The sequence below is a fragment of the Oratosquilla oratoria genome, chromosome 6, assembly GCF_046742065.1.
Source record: "Oratosquilla oratoria isolate Oo_2021 chromosome 6, ASM4674206v1, whole genome shotgun sequence".
Taxonomy (NCBI): Eukaryota; Metazoa; Arthropoda; class Malacostraca; order Stomatopoda; family Squillidae; genus Oratosquilla; species Oratosquilla oratoria.
In genome coordinates this window covers 72,837,123-72,857,473 of record NC_134782.1, presented here as the reverse complement: position 1 = coordinate 72,857,473, position 20,351 = coordinate 72,837,123, and the positions used below count along the sequence as shown (strand labels likewise).

General features: G+C 38.3%; 2 protein-coding genes and 1 long non-coding RNA gene across 3 annotated transcripts; all 3 read right to left on the bottom strand.

The window, feature by feature from the left end:
* Positions 1-852: 852 nt before the first annotated feature.
* LOC143026095 (uncharacterized) lies at positions 853-8,180 on the bottom strand. The gene is made up of 4 exons (XM_076186092.1): positions 7,666-8,180; positions 4,029-4,331; positions 3,460-3,922; positions 853-1,014 (listed from the first exon to the last, which is right to left on the bottom strand). The coding sequence occupies exons 1-4, from the start codon at positions 8,178-8,180 to the stop codon at positions 853-855; spliced, it is 1,443 nt and encodes a 480-aa protein (XP_076042207.1).
* Positions 8,181-8,500: 320 nt separating this feature from the next.
* Positions 8,501-9,013, bottom strand: LOC143026094 (uncharacterized). Its single transcript, XM_076186091.1, has one exon. The coding sequence runs from the start codon at positions 9,011-9,013 to the stop codon at positions 8,501-8,503; it is 513 nt and encodes a 170-aa protein (XP_076042206.1).
* Positions 9,014-11,470: 2,457 nt separating this feature from the next.
* Positions 11,471-20,351, bottom strand: LOC143026611 (uncharacterized). Its single transcript, XR_012966512.1, has 2 exons — positions 17,797-20,351; positions 11,471-13,276 (listed from the first exon to the last, which is right to left on the bottom strand). It is a non-coding gene; the product is annotated as an uncharacterized LOC143026611 (long non-coding RNA).

Genomic DNA, 20,351 nt, shown 5'->3' with positions numbered 1-20,351 from the left:
ATAATTTTTTTTCTTCTCTCTGACATTGTACACAGCAATTAATGCAAGTCTGTATATTTCAGAATGGAATGTACCATCTGTGCACACACATTCAGCAGAGGACGATCCCCTCGTAACCTGCCATGTGGCCATACTTTCTGTCAAGTGTGCATTAAAGCACTGAAAGACACAAAGGTTCTGTGCCCAACTTGCGAAGCTTTTAAAGAGGAGAAAGAATCTGAAGTGAGTGATGTGTGTGGCACACACAAAAGCCCCCTGCGTTATTGGTGTCAAACTTTCCTCCTCATTTGTGCAGATTTCTTCATGTTTTCTCCTGGACCCAGTCAACATAAAGTATTGACCTCCAGTGAATCATGTGTGCACCTCCAGTCTGAGTGCAAAGCCAAGGTCAAATTAGACAGGGAGAAGTTGTCTAAAATCAAAGGTGAAACCAAAGAGGCTGTTGTTGCAGAAGAAATGATGGTTAAAAAGTTGAAAGAAACCATGACAGAGATGGATGAATGTGCAGCCACACTCAAGGAGGATGAAAGCAAAATAAAATCTTTATTCCAAGCTACTTTAGCTCGGATGTTGAATGTAATGAAAAGGAAACTTATTGATCTATTGGTAAAAATTAACAATATTATCATGACTATTTTTTTCTTATTCAAGGTATCCAGTAATTGGAGCTGTGTAATTGAAAAATTTAGAAATCATAGCCAGGAATTTATATGTTTTTTCCTGATTTCGTGTGGTTTTGTGATTTTAGGTCATTTGAGAAAAAAAATACCAGGTGCTGAAAAATTAGATTCATTTTTACTGGATTTGCAAAGGTTGACTAGAATTATATATATCATAAGAGTTGTATATTGCTTATACTGGTGAAGATATCACATTAGGACACAGTATATTCAACTTTGTAAGCACTTCACTGAAAGAATTTGGACTGTGTAATGACTTGCAATACATGAACATTTTGATTATATAATACAGCAGAACATCAGTTTCATGTGATATAAGTTCCTCAAGACTTTGCTTTAGATATATTTTGTACTAAATTGATATAGTGCTTTAACTGAAAGATACACACAGATTAAGTCTGAGAACAGAAAGCACTAGCTATTCATACCACAGGCAGTAAATCACCCCCAACCAATCTCAAATAAACAAATTAAGAACTGTGTTTGCATTGTTGTGAATCAACAGTTCATTAGATGACACAGCTAAAATTATGGGATGTGAAATTGTGTCAAAAGTAATCATACAAAATTGCATGATTCCCCTGGGAATGGATTTATGCCTTTTGACTTTGGCTACCTCCCTTGTAAAGGGGAAAAAGCCCCAAAACAATATAGTATATGTATTCAAATCAATTGATTGATTGATTGATTGATATTAAAATAGACATGATGTCTCAACAGCAAAGGTCATTGATGTCGTATGGATAAATATATACAACCACTCCTCGTTTAACGACGACAGTTGGGACCAGCATGCCGTCGTTAACCGAATTGGTCGTTGAGCGAAAGTGTATACATATACGTACATGTACTGTATGTACAATGTCCAGCAATACATGTATTTTTATTTTTGTGTATTTTCCCTCTTTTATACAGTACATTAAAGCTTTATTTACGGTGGTTAGGTTCCTGAAATTACCGTATATGACCAAATCCGCGTATGCTGACATTCCATATTGAATACCGGGGTATTTTTTTAGTTTCGACCATGGGCGCAATATAGCAATAGAAAATTAATTATTAATTTTGTAAATTAAAATGTATCAATGTAATATGCAATTTTGTGGGCGGAAATGAAAGTAAAAAATACCATGCTACAAGAAAATATGCTAATGAACGAAGTCGGTAGCATAGGATCGGGACGCCATCTTGTCGTCTGCCAACGTCTCTCATGACGACGACAACGAGGACGAGCCGGATGACATTTAATTTGCAGGTAATGATTTATCAAACACAGGTCAGGTTAGTTTAGTTTAGGTTAGACGAATTTATCATCCTTTTATTTCTTCGACATCGGCATCTATCATAACAAACATGGTGTACCATTCGTCCGACATGACTTCGTTACTTACGAAATTTGTTTTAGCACCTTTTTTTTTTATTTCCGCTCACAAAATTGCATATTACTTTGATACATTATAATTTACAAAATTAATAATTAATTTTCTATTGCTATATTGTGTCCATGGTCGAAACTAAAAATTTACCACTACCGGTATATACTATACCCCAGGTAGTTTTTGCAGCTTGCAGCTAATATCCACCATACAAGTTCAATTATAACATCATACAAATTTGCCTCAGCCAACTTAATTATCGTACACGACGTCGTAACTTCGGGAGACTTACGTTAAACGTCTGTCATAAAGCCCGTCGTAACTCCACGTCGTCGCTAACCGAGTAGGTCGTTAAACGAGGAGTACCTGTACTACCTTATATCACAATAATAATGTGCATTCATTTATGGATATTACATATATACATATACATATGTACATGTATATATACACACATACACACACATATATATATATATATTTTTAACATATACACTATCACATTCATGCTAGTATATTATGTGTATATTTTAAAATTCATTATAGAGGCTGACTTCTTTTAGAAAATTGAACAAGTTATTTGGGTTGCAGTCTTTACCAATTATTTTCTCTAAAGTATAAATCCCTTCAGAGTTTTTATTTTCAGATAGAAACTTGTCTCTTTTCTCCCAAAGTTGGGCATTCAGTCAGCAAATGTTTCATGGTTTTGGGGACCAGACAATCATTACAGAAGGGTGGTGGCTTATTTTCCATCAGAAAACCATGAGTTAGACGTGTGTGACCTATTTTGAGACGGCACAACAATGTCTCTTCCCTTTGAATTTTGAAATTGTATTTCCATGGGAACAAGGTGGGAGCAATCTCTCATTTTATTGTGTTCTTCCAGTTTCCATAAAAATTGCCAGTTACGAACTGTTTGCATGCTTTAATGTGGGGTAGATAGTCTCCACTAGGCAGAGCACAATCTTTTGGTGTTAGGGTTAACCCCTTCGATATGATAACGCCTATGTATGTGTCATGAGGAGCAAGTGGGTACGCGAGGATGCCGATGTCAGCATCTTGATTATATTTATTGTAGTTGTACCTGCGTGACCCCCATACTCTGTAAACTGGCTTCATCATATTTTCTATGGTTATCAAAATTCACGGGTGAAAGAGAAAACGAGCAATACAGCGGTGACTTTATTTTTTATAATGCGAGTATTATGACGCAACATCGCACGTCTGGCAGCTAATGCTACCCGCGAGATTTTGGCCCGGAGTGAAGGGGTTAAGGAAACAAACTTGGCGACTTCATCAGCTTTCTCATTTCCTAAAATTCCCACGTTGGCAGGGATCTAACAGAATATTATTTCTTTATGTCTTCTGTTAGCTATAACTAGCCATTCTAAAATTTCTATCACTAGGGGGTGGACAGGATTAAACACTTCTAGTGCTTGTAGGGCACTTTGAGAATCACTTAAGATTACAAATTTTTCTCCTTCCAAAGGGATGATGTACTTTATTGCACTTAAAATAGCATGAAGTTCTGCTGTAAAAATAGAACTGGCTTCAGGCAAAGCCCCGTATCGATAAAGGTCCTTAAAAACTACTCCAAAGCCAGTGCCAGCATCAGATTTGGAGCCATCTGTAAAAACTTTGTTGAACCCTTTATGTTCTTCAACATGATTTAAAAATTCTGTACGAATGACATCATCAGGAAGATCATTTTTGTTACACATGGGAATCTGGCAATATTCCACTTTGATTAACCTCCATGGTGGTACTGCTGAGTATTTATGAGGAAGGACTTTGCACTGGTTGATTTCATGATCTTCTACTAAAGATTTTACTCTAAAGCCAAAGGGTTTTATTGATTTGGGGTGGCTTGCATAATATGTGGAATTTGGTATTAAAAATTTCTTTCTAATAAAGAGAAGCTGGGAGTCTCTGAGTTCGCAACCAGTAACGAAGCATGGAATTTTCTATATACATCTGTAATGGGAGCTCTCCTGCCTCCACTAATAAACTGTTTATTGGTGAAGACCTGAAGGCTCCAGTGGCATATCTGATTCCTGCATGGTGTATAGGATTCAAGATTTCATGTCTTGGCTTTGTTGCTGAGGAATAGACTTTGCAGCCATAAAGTAGTTTGGGTAGCACTAAAGCTTTGTGGAGTTGAAGTAGGCATGTACGATCTGCTCCCCAATTGGTATGACTTATAACCTTTAAAATTTCCAAAGCTTTGAGACATTTGTTCTTGAGGTTTTTTAAATGTGACTCCCAAGTTAATTTTCTATCAAAAATTAGACCTAAAAATCAGATTTCTTCAACACAAAATATTCTATGACCTTTCAAGAATATATCTGGATCTGGGTGGACATTGCGGACTCGACAAAAATGCATGACTGAGGTTTTCAATGTGGAAAATCTAAAGCCATGTCTTTTCTGCCCATGATACTATTTTATCCAAGGTCAGCTGTATTTTTCTTTCTGCTACTGCCATTTTAGATGCTGCAAAGGAAATTGACAAGTCATCTACGAAGAGTGTATGCATTATATCTTCTGGTATTACTGAGGCTATGTCATTTATAGCTAATGCAAACAGAGTGACACTGAGTACACTGCCTTGTGGTACTCCTTTTTCTTGGATCTTTAGGTCCGAAAATGTACATACATATACCAAGGCTTTTTCCCCTTCCAAGGGAGGTAGCCAAAAAGGGAAAGGCATAAAAACACTCCCACCCATTTCATCCCTAAATACACTCCACACCCCTCCCACCCTTCCTCTCATCTGAGCACCTCCTGGATGACGGGTCATCCCTGCACCCTGCCCACCGCCCTGGGTCAGAAGCAGTGTCGCAAGACACAGTACATCCACAGCAAGGCCGCTTCATTTAATCGGCGACCCCCCCTCTCCGTCCCCCTTTGCATATAAGGCGAGGGACGGGGAGAAATCCCTTCGGGCTGCGTCAAAATTTACTCACACATACTACCTCACCCCCCACCCCACCCCCCCATCCTCCTCATGCAATCACAACGTCATTCCATATACAACCATTTCTCCACTCGCCTCTCTTCCGTCCTCTCCCTTCCTCAACAGACATTCCCCTCTTCCCCAAAGCCCCCTTCACCCCATCCATCCACCTCATCCTAGGACGTCCCCTCATGTTCACTCCCTCCACATCTGCCTTCCATACCTCTTTTACTAGTCTTTCTTCACTCATTCTTTCCATGTGTCCAAACCATCCTAATATTCTTTCATCAACCCTATCTCCCAAATCCTTTTTCACCCCTGTTCTCCTCCTCACCTCCTCATTTCTCACTCTATCCAGCCTAGTAACCCCCACCATACTTCTCAGACACCTCATCTCAAACACATTCAGACTCCTTCTCTCTTCTTCTCTTATGTTCCACGTTTCTGCCCCATACAGTGCTGTTGGCACAATCACTCCATACAGTCTCCTCTTCGCATCCATTCCCAAATGTCTATTCCTCATTACACTCTTTAAAAAACCAAGGCATTTACTCGCTTCTCTCAATCTACATTCTACCTCCACCTTCACTCCACCTTTTCCTGCTACACTTGCACCCAAGTATCTAAAACTATCCACTTCCTCCAGTCGCTCTCCCTTAATGTTCACTTCCAGTCTACTGCCACTTTCACCCCTTGTACATCTCATCACCTTACTTTTACCCACATTTATCTTTAGCTTTCTTCTATCACATACTCTCCCAAACTCTGCCACCCGCTTCCTCAATCCCTCCTCTGACCCTGCCACAATCGCAGTGTCTTCAGCAAACAACATCTGTCTCAACGCACACTTTTCTCAATATTCTAAACACATCTCCAATCCCTGACTCTCTACACAAGCATTCACCACTAGCACCACCCCATCCATGTATAAGTTGAACAGCCAGCCAGGGCGACATAACGCATCCTTGACGAAGTCCCACCTTTACTTCAAACCACTCACTCTCTCCATTTCTAATCCTAACACATGCTCTACTACTCTCATAAAAACTCTTGACAGCTCCCAAAAGCTTTCCTCCTATCCCATAAATCTGCATAACCTCCCACAGTGCCTTTCTGTCTACCCTATCATAAGCCTTTTTCCAGATCCATAAAAGCCCAAAAAACATCCTTCCCCTTTCCTATAGCTTTCTCACATATCTGTCTTACCACAAAGATCTGATCTACACAACCTCTACCCGTCCTAAATCCACACTGTTCCTCACCAATTACTCCTTCTGTTCCTCTCCTAATCCTCTCAATTAAGACCCTCCCATAAGCCTTCCCTACTACACTCAACAGGCTAATCCCTCTGAAATTACTACATTCACACTTGTCCCCTTTTCCCTTGTAAAGAGGAACTATACAGGCACTACTCCAGTCCTCCGGTACTCTACCCTCTCTCCAGCAAACATGAAATAACCTCACCAACCAGTCCACCATCACTGAACCTCCCTTTTTCAGACATTCTGCATGACATTCATCCAGACCAGGTGCCTTACCTGCTTTCATCATCTTAACTGCCTTCACCTCATCCTTCCTTATTTCTCCTCCATTTTCCTCACTCATCACTCTCATTTTCTTCGCATTTCCCACTGCAGCTATCTTTCCTTCCCTATCCTCCTTCACATTCAGCAACTCCCTAAAATATTCTGCCCATCTTCCCCTCACTGCCATCTCTTCCATTATCAACTCTCCATCTGTACCTTTTACCTTTTCTTCCCTACTTGATTCGCCTCCTCTTCCTCTCTTAATTTCTTTCCAAAACATCTTTTTATTACTTTCAAAATTTTCTGTCATACTCCTACCCCATTTCACATCTGCTCTCCTCTTTGCCTCCTTTACCTTTTGCTTTACTTCTCTTTTCTTTTCTTTGTACGTCTCATATGACTCCCCTTTCCTCTTTTGTAACCAATCAGTGAATGCTCGCTTCTTCTCTTCTACAACCTTCTTTGTTTCCTCATCCCACCATTCACTACCCTTTCTTCTATTTCCCCCTGTCCTTCTTGTTCCACACACCATCCTTGCTTACTTTAAGACTCCCTCCTTGAACCATCCCCATTCCTCCTCCACACCCATCTCTGCTCTATCCTTTACTCCCTCCCACTCCTCCTTCAGCTTCTTTTCGTACTCCTTCTCCTTTTCCTTTTCATTCAAGGAGTTCACTCTAAGAACCTCCCTACCTTTTGTCCCTTTCCTCCTTCTCCATCTATCCTCCACTCTCAGCTTACCTTCCACCAAAAAATGATCTGATATTCCCCCACCCTCTCCCCATAGCACATGTACATCCTTAACTCTTCCTATCATAATCCTATTTACCACTACATAATCCATTAGCGCTCTATCTACCACCCTTCCATCCACCACCCACCTCCCATGTGTACTTATGCTTGACTTTCTTCCGAAACACTGTATTTGCTATCATCAACTCTCTTTCTAGACACATTTCCACCATCAACTCTCCACTACGATTCTTTCCTGGAACTCCACACTTCCCAACCACTCCATCGATTGGACCATTTTAACCTTAAAATAATGATTTGATAAAAATGACTTTACAAAGAGTGGTAGTTCTCCTCAGAGATCACAGTTGTGTAGAGCCTTCAGAATGCCTTACCTCCAGGTGGTATCATATGCTTTTTCCAAGTCAAAAAAGACAGTAATTAAATGCTGATTGGAAGCAAACGCCTCACATATAGTAGCTTCCAGATGAATAAGAACATCTGTGGTGGAATACATTCGTTGGAAACCACACTGAGTAGGGGAGATGTATCCTTTCGTTTCCAAATACCACATCAATCTTTCATTCACCATCTTTTCCATAAGTTTGGAGATGCAAGATGTTAGTGCAATAGGTCTATAATTTATTGGAAACTTACTTTCTTTTCCTGGTTTGAGAAAGGGTAGTACAAATACAGTTTTCCATAATGTTGGGTATGTGTTTTCTTTCCAAATTCTGTTGATAAGTTCCAATAAGAAGAGTTTTAGGTCTTTTGATGAATTTTTCAACAATGAGTATGAAATGTCATCAGGTCCTGGAGCAGATTCTTTGTATTTATACAGTGTTGATAGGAGTTCTTTCATTGTAAAAATTAAGTTATATGGTTCTATTTTGGATGCCTTGAAATCCATGTGTAATTTCTCCTCTCTCTTATGGTCTTCAAAATACAGTGAATTAACATCTGAGACATTTTTGTAAAATGTTCTCCAAAAATTTCACATACAGACTGATGGTCAGAAAAAAGGTTCCCATTGACTTCCAACAGTGGTGAGGGGTGAGGGTTAAATTTTCCAGCTATTTTTCTAACTTTGTTCCAAATTAGTGATAATGAAGTTTTCCAAGTTATGGTTGACAAGAATGTTTTCCAAGATTCTCATCTTGCTTTCTTTACTTGATATCGGAAGTGGGCCCAGGCTTTCTTATATGATACTAAATAGTTCATATATCTATGTCATTTGTATCTTGTGTAGGCAGCTCTCATGGCCTTGTGAGCTATGGCACAAGCTGTATTCCACCATGGGACTGGCTTGCGATGAAATTTGCCAGTTGTGCAAGGGATAGCAAATGAGGCTGCTCTCAAAATAATATGATGTATTAAATTGACAGCGTCTTCTACAGATGGGTAGTCATCGACGTTTTTGCAGTCAAGAACCGTGAGCTTTTCAAAATGCACCCAATCTGCTTTTTCCAGACACCACCGTGGTGATCTTGGTGCTGGTATACAATCATTGATGTTTATAATGATTGGAAAATGGTCACTAGTGTGACGTTCTTCGGTTTCTTCCCATTTGAAGTCTTCTAGGTAGCAATTGGAACTGCATATAGTTAGGTCGATGCTTGAATAAGGACCATTTTGAACGTGAAAATGAGTTGGTTCTCCTGTGTTTAGGAAAGATGTATTTCCTTTTTCGACAAAAGTTGCTATCGTTTTGCCTTTTCTGTTTGAGGTTTCATCACTCCACATTATATGTGTGCTATTGAAGTTTCCTAAAATGAGGAAGGGAGAAGGAAGTTGCTGATTTAAGATATTCAAATCTCATTCACATCTATTCCAGGAGGTAAATATAATGACGCTATTGTATATTTCTTTTTCAAGTATTTTTGGACAGCTGTTGCTTGTAAAGTTGTTTGAAGGGTTATAGGAGTGTGTGTCACATCATGCCTAACCAATATGGCACACCCACCATGATACCCTTTGACTGGATCATAATCAGTTTGGTAGCCAGTATATTCTTTGGTGCAGGGTAGCCTACTATCCCCTATCATAGTTTCCTGAAGAGCTACGCAAATTGGGGAATGATCATGCAGTAATAATATGAGTTCCTCACACTTTGCATGAAGCCCTTGGCAGTTCCATTGTATTAGAGCTGGGAATTCTACGGTTTAGGTTTGGGAGATTTTTTCCCAGTGGTTTCTCTGTACTATATTTAGAAATGTTTGGGTGTTTTGGGTCTAGAATCAAAATACATGTAGAAAGACACAAGTATGTGAAATTCAGATACTGAATAAGGATGAAGTCTAGAGGGATGACAACCTATAGATAAAATTCAAATGCCCAGAGTAGATGAAAATGATGTATGAATTTAAAACTCTTTAGTCAAAATACCAAATACAGGTAGTCGTCGAGTTTATGACCGAGTTCAGTTCCGACAGACAGGTCATAAGCCAATCTGGATTCAAGTCGGACTTTATATGATCTGGAAAAGGCTTATGACAGGGTAGACAGGAAGGCACTGTGGGAGGTAATGCAGATATATGGGATAGGAGGAAAGCTGTTAAGAGCAGTCAAGAGTTTTTACGAGAGTAGTAGAGCTTGTGTTAGGATTAGAAATGGAGAGAGTGAATGGTTTGAGGTAAAGGTGGGACTTCTTCAGGGATGTGTTATGTCACCCTGGCTGTTCAATCTTTACATGGATGGAGTGGTGCAAGAGGTGAATGCAAGGGTAGTGGGTCAGGGGTTGGAGATGATTAAAGAAAATGGAGAAAAGTGGGAGGTGAGCCAGTTGTTTGCTGACGACACTAGACACTATGCTTTTAGCAGGATCAGAGGAGGGATTGAGGAAGTTAGTGACAGAGTTTGAGAAGGTGTGTGAAAGAAGGAAGTTGAAGATAAATGTGGGTAAAAGGTGATGAGATGTACAAGGGGAGAGAGTGACAGCAGGCTGGAAGTGAGCATTAAGGGTGAAAGACTGGAGGAAGTGGATAGTTTTAGATACTTGAGTGCGAATGTGGCAGGAAAGGGAGGAGTGGGGGTGGAGGTAGAATGTAGATTGAGAGAAGCGAGTATATGCCTTGGTGGATTGAAAAGTGTAATGAGAAATAGACATATGGGAATGGATGCTAAGAGGAGATTATATGAAGGAGTGATTGTGCCAACAGCATTGTACAGGGCAGAAACATGGAACATGAGAGAAGAAGAGAGGAGTTTGAATGTGTTTGAGATGAAATATCTGAGAAGTATGATAGGGATTACTAGGCTAGATAGAGTGAGAAATGAGGAGGTCAGGAGGAGAACAGGGGTAGAAAGGGAACTGGGAGATAGGGTTGACGAAAGAGTATTAGGATGGTTTGGACACATGGAAAGAATGAGTGAAGAAAGATTTGTGGAAGGAGTGAATATGATGGGACGTCCTAGGATGAGATGGATGGATGGGGTGGGCCATTATGAAAGAGGAATGTCTGTGGAGGAAGGACGGGAGAGGACAGAAGATAGGGGTGAATGGAGAAGGGTTGTGATGCATGAGGGGAAGTGGGTGGGGGATGAGGAAGTATGTATGAAAAAAAAAAAATTGACGCAGCCTGAAGGGATTTCTCCCCGTCTTCTCCTTTTGTGCATGAGAGGGGGGGGGGGTCACCGAATTTATGAAGCGGCCTTGCTGTGGATGTGGTGTGTCTTGCGACACTGCCTCTGACCCAGGGCAGTGGACAGGATGCAGGGATCCATTATCCAGGAGGTGCCAAGATAAGAGGGAGGGTGGAGGGGAGTGAAATATATAGGAAATGGAATGGGTTGAGGTGGTTTCTATGCCATTTTCTTTTTGGCTACCCCCACATGTAGGGGGAAAAAGTCTTTGGTATATGTATGTACAGATGCTCCTCAACTTTCGTTTTAGTTACGTTCCGAACGGCCGAACGTAAGTTGAAAATGAACGTAAGTAGTTACTGTACTATACATCCGTAAATTCTATTACCGTATCTTATAAAACACCCCTAAATAATTAATTATACACATAACATTGTAAAATAATAACATTAATTTCAAATAAATTAAATTCAAGCAACATAAATTGAGATGGTGGAGGTGGAGGATGAGGCAAGGCATGTTCAGTTTGTCGTTTGTGCAATGTAAACAATGGATGCAGCGTCATGCGCAAGTATCATTTGAACTACGGAGAGCGTGCTAAACTAAAAAATTCATTAATTCTTTTTTTTTTTTTTAGTAAGTTCAAATGTAAAATCGAAAAAACGTAAAACGAATGAACGTAAGTAGAGGAGCGTCTGTATATATTACCCTTTATATATAGATATATGTTACCCTTTAAATATTATTTTGTTACTGTATGTATATATTGTATATTATATTTAGCATACTGAAATAATTTTAGCATCTTTGAACTGTGTTGTGTAGTATTTTTTAACCTTTTTATAATTTTATCTGATTTTCTTTGGGAAATGTAGCCTAGGCCTAAGCATACTGAATAAAATCCTATCATCATTGACTTATGGTAATTAATACTATCAGACTTTCTTGAAGGAAACGTATGCATACTGATTGAAATCTTATTATCTTTGAGCTACGTTGTTTAATAATCATGAACTTTTTTTTTTATTTTTGTTAGGAAACATAGCCTAGGCCTACACATACTGAATAAGGTCCTGTCATCTTTGACTTATAAATACTTTCTTGTTGGTTAAATTAAAATCATTGCAAGGCAAAATTAGGAATTTTTTTTTATTTCAAAACACATTCTTTTCGTTTATGTACTGTACCAAAAATATTGTTATCGACAACAGACTAGGCCTAAACAAAGTTTACTGTTACATTTTGTTAATAAAAATACAAAATGCTGCACCGAACATATTGTTATTGACAAAAGACTAGGCATAGAAAAAAAAAAATTACTGTTACATTTTATTGATTGCAAAACATATAAAAATACAAAATGCAAGGCAAAATTAGGAAAAAAATTATTTCAAAACACATTCTTTTCATTTACGTACTGTACCAAACATATGTTATTGACAACAAACTAGCCTAGGCATAAAAAAGTTTTATTGTTACATTTGTAACATTTTATTAATTACAAAACATATAAAAATACAAAATGCAATGCAAAATTAGGAAACATTTTACTTCAAACAAACAAAACAAAAGAATATTTAGCTGGCTGGGATGCTGATGCTGCTGGCAGCCTGCCAAAACTATCGTACTCGAGTCTCGCGGCGTGCGGAGTAATTGTACCGCACTGTCAGAAATAACATTGCAATTCTATTACTCTATTAAATGTTAAATATTATTGCACTATCTCATAGTCGTAAAGCGATCAGTCGTAAGTCGACCACTTGTACAGCATACGTATAAATCAAATGTTAGTCAACATATGTGTAGGGTGACATATATATATTAAATTGAAAATCTGGAGTAGGATGAAAGCTTAATCCAAAGTGTATGTTGACAACCTGTAGAAAAAATTCAAACTGGGATCAAAACGAGAGTAGGATGAAAATGACATGAATTTCAAACATTCTAATCAAATTGCTAAATTATGTGTGAACTAAGTGCTATAATATTATGGAAAGGATAACATAAATATATGAAAATTAAATGCTGGGAATTAGGTGAAAATTAAATTAACTGTAGAATGACAACATATAGACAAAATTCAAAAGCTTGGATCAACACAAGAGTAGGAGGAAAATGACAAATTCAAATACTTTAGTCAATAAGTCAAATGCACTATACTCATAAATCAGTCACCAGAATGAACATGTCATATGTAGGATGACATAATAATATGAAATTCAAATACTGGAGTAGAATAGAAATTAAATTTAAAGTGCCCGATGGATCAAAACAAGAGTAAGATGAAAATGACAGATAAATTCCAAATGCTATAGTCAAATTGCCTACCATATTGTATGGAATGCAAGATAATTCTTTCTGCTGTCTATCTTACAGGACCACCATTAGAGGGTAGGCTTACCCATCATTGGAATACAGGAGAGGCTGAAAGGAATAGACTGAATGTTTGATATAAATTTGAAAAATATTTCTTTGTGGGAATCCGCAGAGGGCTGCTCATGGGTGGCATGATTTGTGGGCACTGAGCAGGGGAATTAAAGGTTGGGGACAAGATTTGGACAAGGATAAGGGTTAAGGATGGGATCAGAATTAAGGTCAGGACTTAGATTTGAATTGAGGAGAGGTAGTGATGGGTGATCCTATTTCTAAAAGTATCAAGAAATTACATGAAATGGAAGATTATTCTACTCTTGGGTGCTGCAGGGGGAAAATGAGTACTTGAATATGTTGGTGTTTGTTTGGTATGTGTGGTTTTTTAGGTTGTGACTGCCTTTAGTTATTCATGTATTTGTTGGGTGTAAGTTGTTATGTTTATGTCAACTACTGTAAATTGTTTTTGATTTTGTGTCATTTGTAGTATGTATTTACCTAGTTGTATTTTACGGGACGAGAGCTATGCTTGTAGTGACCTGTTTTCGTATCTCTCCACATCCAGTTTACTCTTAAAATCATGTATAGTTTTGGCATTCACTGTTTCTCCATTCAGTTTGTTCCACACATCAGTCACTCTATGTGGGAAGCTATTCTTTTTCAGGTCTCTTCTGTAGCTGTCTTTCTTTAGTTTCTTTTCGTGTCCTCTTGTTTCTCTTCTGTCCCACTTAAATAAGTCGTCTCTGTAGAGAATTTCAATCCCTTTCATAATTCTGAAAATGGTCAACAAATTGCCTCTTTCTCTTCTCTGTTCCAGTGCTGAGAGATGTAATTTATCCAATCTTTGTTCGTATGTCAGGTTTGTCAGTGTAGGTGCTATCTTTGTATTCTTTCTAACTTTCTTATGTTCTTCTTTGTGCTAGGTGCCCATAGTGTTGCAGCATATTCTAGTTTAGGCCTTATCAGTGTAACAACTATTTTTTTTAACTATCTCCTCATCTATGTAGTCAAAGGCCACTTTCATTGATCTCAATAAGTTATAAGTGTCTCCAAATAATTTATTGACATGTTTATCAGGTGTCAAGTCACTTGAGATGATTACTCCCCAGTCCCTTTCTGAATCGACTCTTTTGACTTCTTTGTTTTCAATTTTGTACTGTGTATTTGTCTTTTTATTAAGTGGTTCTAGTTTAATGTTTCTTGTTAGCGACTGATGTAGTGTGTTTGTAATCACATCTGAACCATCTTGCTGGTTTATTTTGTGTGGACTCTAATTGTATATACAGTAGTGGAAAAATTATTATGGATTTCTACTGATAACCAACAAATATGATTTGAAAGAAAATAACACCTATTCAAAGTTGAAAATTCATCTTAATTTGGATGAATTCATACATAGTAACTGCCTAGTACCTAGTTTGACCACCTTTTAGCTGAGACAAGTTTCTGGACATGTCTAGGCATTCCATTAATGGCACAATTCCTTGATTTTAGCTGAATGAAACCAGATATGCATCAGATGCTCAATGAGTTGGTTTTTGATTGTTACTGGGACTTTATATATTTCCTTTCTCAGTTCATTCCACAAACCCTCCATTGGGGCATATCTGGTGAATTTCCAGCCCATGGTAACAGCTGAATACCACTTTCCCTACACCCTGTCATGACTTTCTTTGCTGTATGACATGGAGCTGAATCTTGATGGAAAATACGTGTTTTTTCTCCATAACATTCCGTTGTTTGAGGTAACAGGCAAGTTTCTAGAACCTTTATATATTTTTCTTAATTCTTGGTGCCTTCTACAATGTGAAGTCTGCTCCTACTATGTACTGAAATTGCCCTCCACACCATAATTTTCTGAGGAAATTTGACAGTTTTCTTCAAACATTCTTCTCCAGGTCTTTGTTGGACAGTTTGAATATGATCAAGTATCTGAATTGTGGGTTCATCAAAAAACACCAGTTGTAACAAATTGAAGTAAAAAGTCAGTAGAACAAAGTCAAGGAAATTTGGGCCTAAAGATATATTCGATGAACTCTTTGTTTTTCCTGCAACTTTAACTTTGTATCTGCATATTACATGGGAATTCCCATCAATATCTTTATCCCACAACACAGAATATCATTGTAAGATTACTTGCCTTTTTCCAGTCATCTGAAGTCCACTGAGAATGTTGTTTTCCCCATTCATAATAAGAATGTATCATGGTCTTTTGTGAGATGCGGTTTCTTCCTGGGTCGATGTGCTTACAACCTAGTTTCCAGAAGCCTATTATTCACAGTCCTGGGACGCAAATGTATTTCATCTTCAGCTAATGTGCTTGCAATCTGCCTGCAAGACAGTCTTTGGTTTCCAAGAGCCATTTTAAGAATCTATCAGCCCTGAGTGAAGGTTTTCTTTTTCTGCCATATTTTCCTACCCTTTTTGTGTCCAACTGTAAATTATTTTCTAGCTTTTCTTGATTACACTAACACTTTGGGGTGATTTTTTTTTTTTTTTTTTTTTTCAATATCCTTCGGTTTCATGGTTGTTTCCTTCATTGAAGCATTGATTTGTCCAATCTATCTAGGACTCGAGTCAGTTCTCTTTCCCATTTTTGAAAAAAAAATCCTGGAAAAAATATGTTCATGCTATCAAAATCTGGAAAGTAGATTAAATAACTGTAAGAATGGATAAAAACAAAATAAACACAAGAGATAGTTATTGCATTCACCTTCAATATACAAAGACAGTGGACACACAAAAGTAACAGTCAGTACTTCACAGCTCACTTCATGCACCAACTCATTCATTCCTGTCAATCCTACCACTTAAGTGTTGCATCTTTTCTTTCACTAAACATTTCATATACAGCTTAAAAATTACTGAGTTCCAGAAAATATTTAACCATATTTGCTTCCACAAACTTCAAAAAGGCAAGTTTTTAGAGAAATCTATAATAAATTTTCCAGTACTGTATCATTGTTAGTGTGTGGATCCCAGATGGTGTTGCAATACTCTAAGTGTGGCTGAACAAGTGTCTTATATAAAAGCAAGAATTTTTATGTCTGCATTGCATCTCCTGAGGTTCCTGCTCAGGAATCCAGGGCTCTATTGGCTATAGACATTTCAAGATTGGATGGAGTGAGAAATATGGAAGTGAGGCAAATAATGGGTGTTGGAAGAAAGTTGTCTGACCGGGTAGACAAGTATTGAAGCAATTTTGACATACAGAAAAAAAAAAGAGAAACAAATAGTGAAAGAAGCTTGGAAGACCTGAAAAAAGATGGACAGATGGATAGAAAAGGATGCATGAGGTATGTTAGTAAAGCAGAAAAGTGAAAGGGGGAGAGAGATCATAAATGGATGATACAACCCAAAAGGATGTTCCTTATATCTGCTCCATAGATGAATAGATCAGGAGACAATAACAAAATGCAACAATAATAGATCAGGAAACAATAACAAAATGCAACAACGACAATTGTTGCATTAGGTTTTACTGATTGGAAGCCCACAGCCTGGCTGGTAATGGTCCTCAAGCAGGGGCATAACCAGGTTTAAAGTTTGGAGGAGCAAGCACAAAAAAGGTGCTATGACATGTATCAAAATTTTTTACTCATTTATTATACATTTTGATTTTGTAATTACAATCAAAATATGAGGAAGATATAGTTTTGAAAGAAGTACATAATTGCTATTTTGTCTTTGAAATTTAAACACCGTAAAAAATATATATACAGAAGGCTTATAAATCTCAAAACTAAGCAGAAATTTTGTTGAAAAGGCACCAATTTTGAACAATGTGCTGGGGGGGGAGAGGGCAGTTGTTCCCCTTCCTCCCATATTAGTTATGCCACTGTCCTCAAATGATCCTATAGATTTCCCTGGGAAGATAAACTGCAATATGGTATGTTATATTAGTGTGGATAGATCTATTTAATTAAGGAGAACTGACAACTTGTGACAGCTCCCATCTTTCAGCTACTATAAATAAGTAATGTAGAAACATGATGATGATCATCATCATGTTTCTACATTACTGATTTATAGTAGCTGAAAGATGGGAGCTGTCACAAGTTGTCAGTTCTCCTCATCTAAATAGATTGAGGAAATACTGTGAAAGCTAGAAATCCTGAGCCTGGTCTAGAGACCAAATGTCAATCCTTCAAAGTTGCATTTCTAGATAAAAGTAAGGATAGTGATGGATTTTGAAACAACAGCATGGATACAATTCTCTGTTATCCATCTTGCAGGACTACCACCTGTAGTACCCAATGTTGGTCTTAGGAGGGAAGGGGAGTAAAACAGCTTTGGCTGTCAGGTCTTTATGTGGAGTACCTGTGCATTGCTGCATTTTGTTCAATCCAGGTATTGTGGTAGAAGCAATGCACTTCATCTCATGAGTGCTGAGATAGATGGGCCAGGTGAACAAGTCTTTGGTCTGGATTTTTGCTTTGACTTGACCAACCCCCTTGTAAGAGGGAGAAGGCCATTGGTACATACAATCATCACCTAGTGATGGTGCCATGATGTTTTGTCTTGCAACACAGTGAAGGCCTACAGAAAAAAAAATTATATCATATTTATCTTACCTTTCATACTTTCTTAGTTGACCCTTCCTCTTCAGGCAGCTCTGGAAATGTTTAGGAACAGATAAAGCCAGGTTTTGGAGGGGAGGGAGGATTCCAGATTGCTTCAGAGGTCCTGAAAATGGATGTACCACAGCATTGTAATCAGTACTTCATTGGGCTCCAGAGGTTTAGACAATGACTATTACCTGGCCAGTCCTTGATGTTGTAAATATCTGCCCACTCAAACCATTCACAAATTAGTTTGGCAGTGTAAGCTGGTGCACCGTCCTGCATAAATATTTCACTTTTACAGTATGTGAAAATCCTCTAAGTGGCAAGAAGCTCAAGATAACATTCTTTGGCAACATTACAAAATCCCCAGTGCCATGGTACCAAACAACACCTATAGCAGCCATTTCTTTGTTGTCTTTTCCAGCATGGCTCAGAGAAGTTATAGCTGCAATTTACTTTTAATTTGTTTTTTCCTTGGTTCCACTGTCACATGAGATGTGAGAGTAATGTAGTCTCACGAGAAATACAAAGTACAGCAGGAATCCTCCTTTAATTGTTTGCCATATATATAAATGATATGGAGGAGGGAGTGAAGTGTTACATGAACTTCTTTGCTGATGATGCCAAATTACTTAAGAGAGTAAGCACAGAAGACTACAGATTGCTACAAGAACACCTGGACAAAATATGAAAATGGAGTCAGAAGTGTGAAGTGAACTTTAACATTAAGAAATGCAGTACAGGAATACCTCACTATATGACCGAGTGCTATAAAATAGGTAAAACAAATGTTGGGTGTATGTGAAAGCCCCAGGCAAAAATTGAGGAGAGGCTTGATAGGGTCCATGAACACAACCCCCCTATTTACATGTAAAACACACCTTGATATACAAATTTTCGCATTGTGACCAGTAAGCTGGGAACACAACTCGGTTATATAATGAGGTATTCATGCATAATGGAATTTGGAAAAAGCAAAAATAGAATATCAGGTCAATATGAAATTGGTACCAAGAAAGTCAAAAAAAGTCGACTATGAAAGGGACCTAGGAGTAATTATCTCAAGTGACTTGACACCTGATAAACATGTCAATAAATTATTTGGAGAGACTTTTAACTTATTAAGATCAATGACAGTGGCCTTCGACTACATGGATGAAGAAATGGTAAAGGAAATATTATTTACACTGATAAGACCTAAATTGGAGTATACTGCAACACTATGGGCACCTAGTAAAAAAAAAAAAAAAAAAAAAAAAAAAAATCCAGAGAGCAGTGACAAAAATGGCACCTACACTCTTAAATTTGACATACAAAGATTGGATAAATTACATCTATCAACACTGGAACAGAGAAGAGAAAGAGGTGATTTGCTAACTACAGAATTATGAAAGGGATGGTAGTTCTTGATAGAGAGGACTTATTAGAATGGGACAGAAGAGAAACGAGGACACAAGAAGCTAAAGAAGGACAGTTACAGATGATATTTGAAAAAGAATAGCTTCCCACACAGAGTGATTGATGTCTGGAACAAACTAAACGGAGAAACAGTGAGTGCCAAAATTATACAAGATCTCAAGACCAAACTGAATGCGGAGATACAAATACGGGTCACTACGAGCATAGCTCTCATCCCGTAAAATACAATTTGGTAAATACATCCACTTAGCGTAAAGGGCTGGCTCACACTGACGCAACCAAACATGGAGTTGCCCAAGGGCATTTTCCTAAGACCTCTATTCATACACCAATAAAATCAGCTGTGTTTTTAAGGGGTGGCATGTTTTGCATGAAAAGTGATGTGGTGGCTTGTTTTGCACCAAAAGTGATGTGGTGGCATGTTTCATACCATCATTTTGGGCACTGACTGTATAGTATTCAGTTACAACTGACTCAGGCTATTGAATGTCTCAAGTGATTTGTTATCCTCATTTAGCATTAGATAAAACAAAATCAAAGAGATCACTCCTTTCTATGTATTCACCGTGGTCTTTTTGGATCACGTGTTGGACTCATGATCGACAGCTATTTCCCTTCTGGAAGAGAGCTCAGAGCTCGTATGACCGATCTATGGGTAATGCTATGACCTTACACGCACACATACCCCCAACTCCCGCCCACGAGAGTTGGAGTAATGACTCAAAGCGCAGCGATACTGAAATAATTTCAGCCCTGGGCAGGATTCGAACCAGGTTGGTGTTATTTTTTTAATATCTTTCCTTGGTTATGGCTCAGTAATTACTTTCAGCTGGTGGTGGGGGACAAGAATACTACCACCAAGTATTCCCACTTGGATTGTAAGAGGCAAGAAGAAAAGGATGGGGATTGGGACTAGGCATCCTTCTCCTTGTAGCCCCACAGGGGACATTCCTAAAAGAAAAAGTAAAGGCATAAGAGGGTCTGGGAGTTTTCCGACCAGCACCCTAAGGTTTGGGTCTTTTAATATGCGTGGATGTGGTACAGATGAGAGTAAAAGGGAAGAGATAGGTAGTATGTTTGTGAGAAGAAAGATGGATGTGTTGGCTTTGAGTGAAACTAAGTTGAAAGGGAAGGGTGAGTGTAAG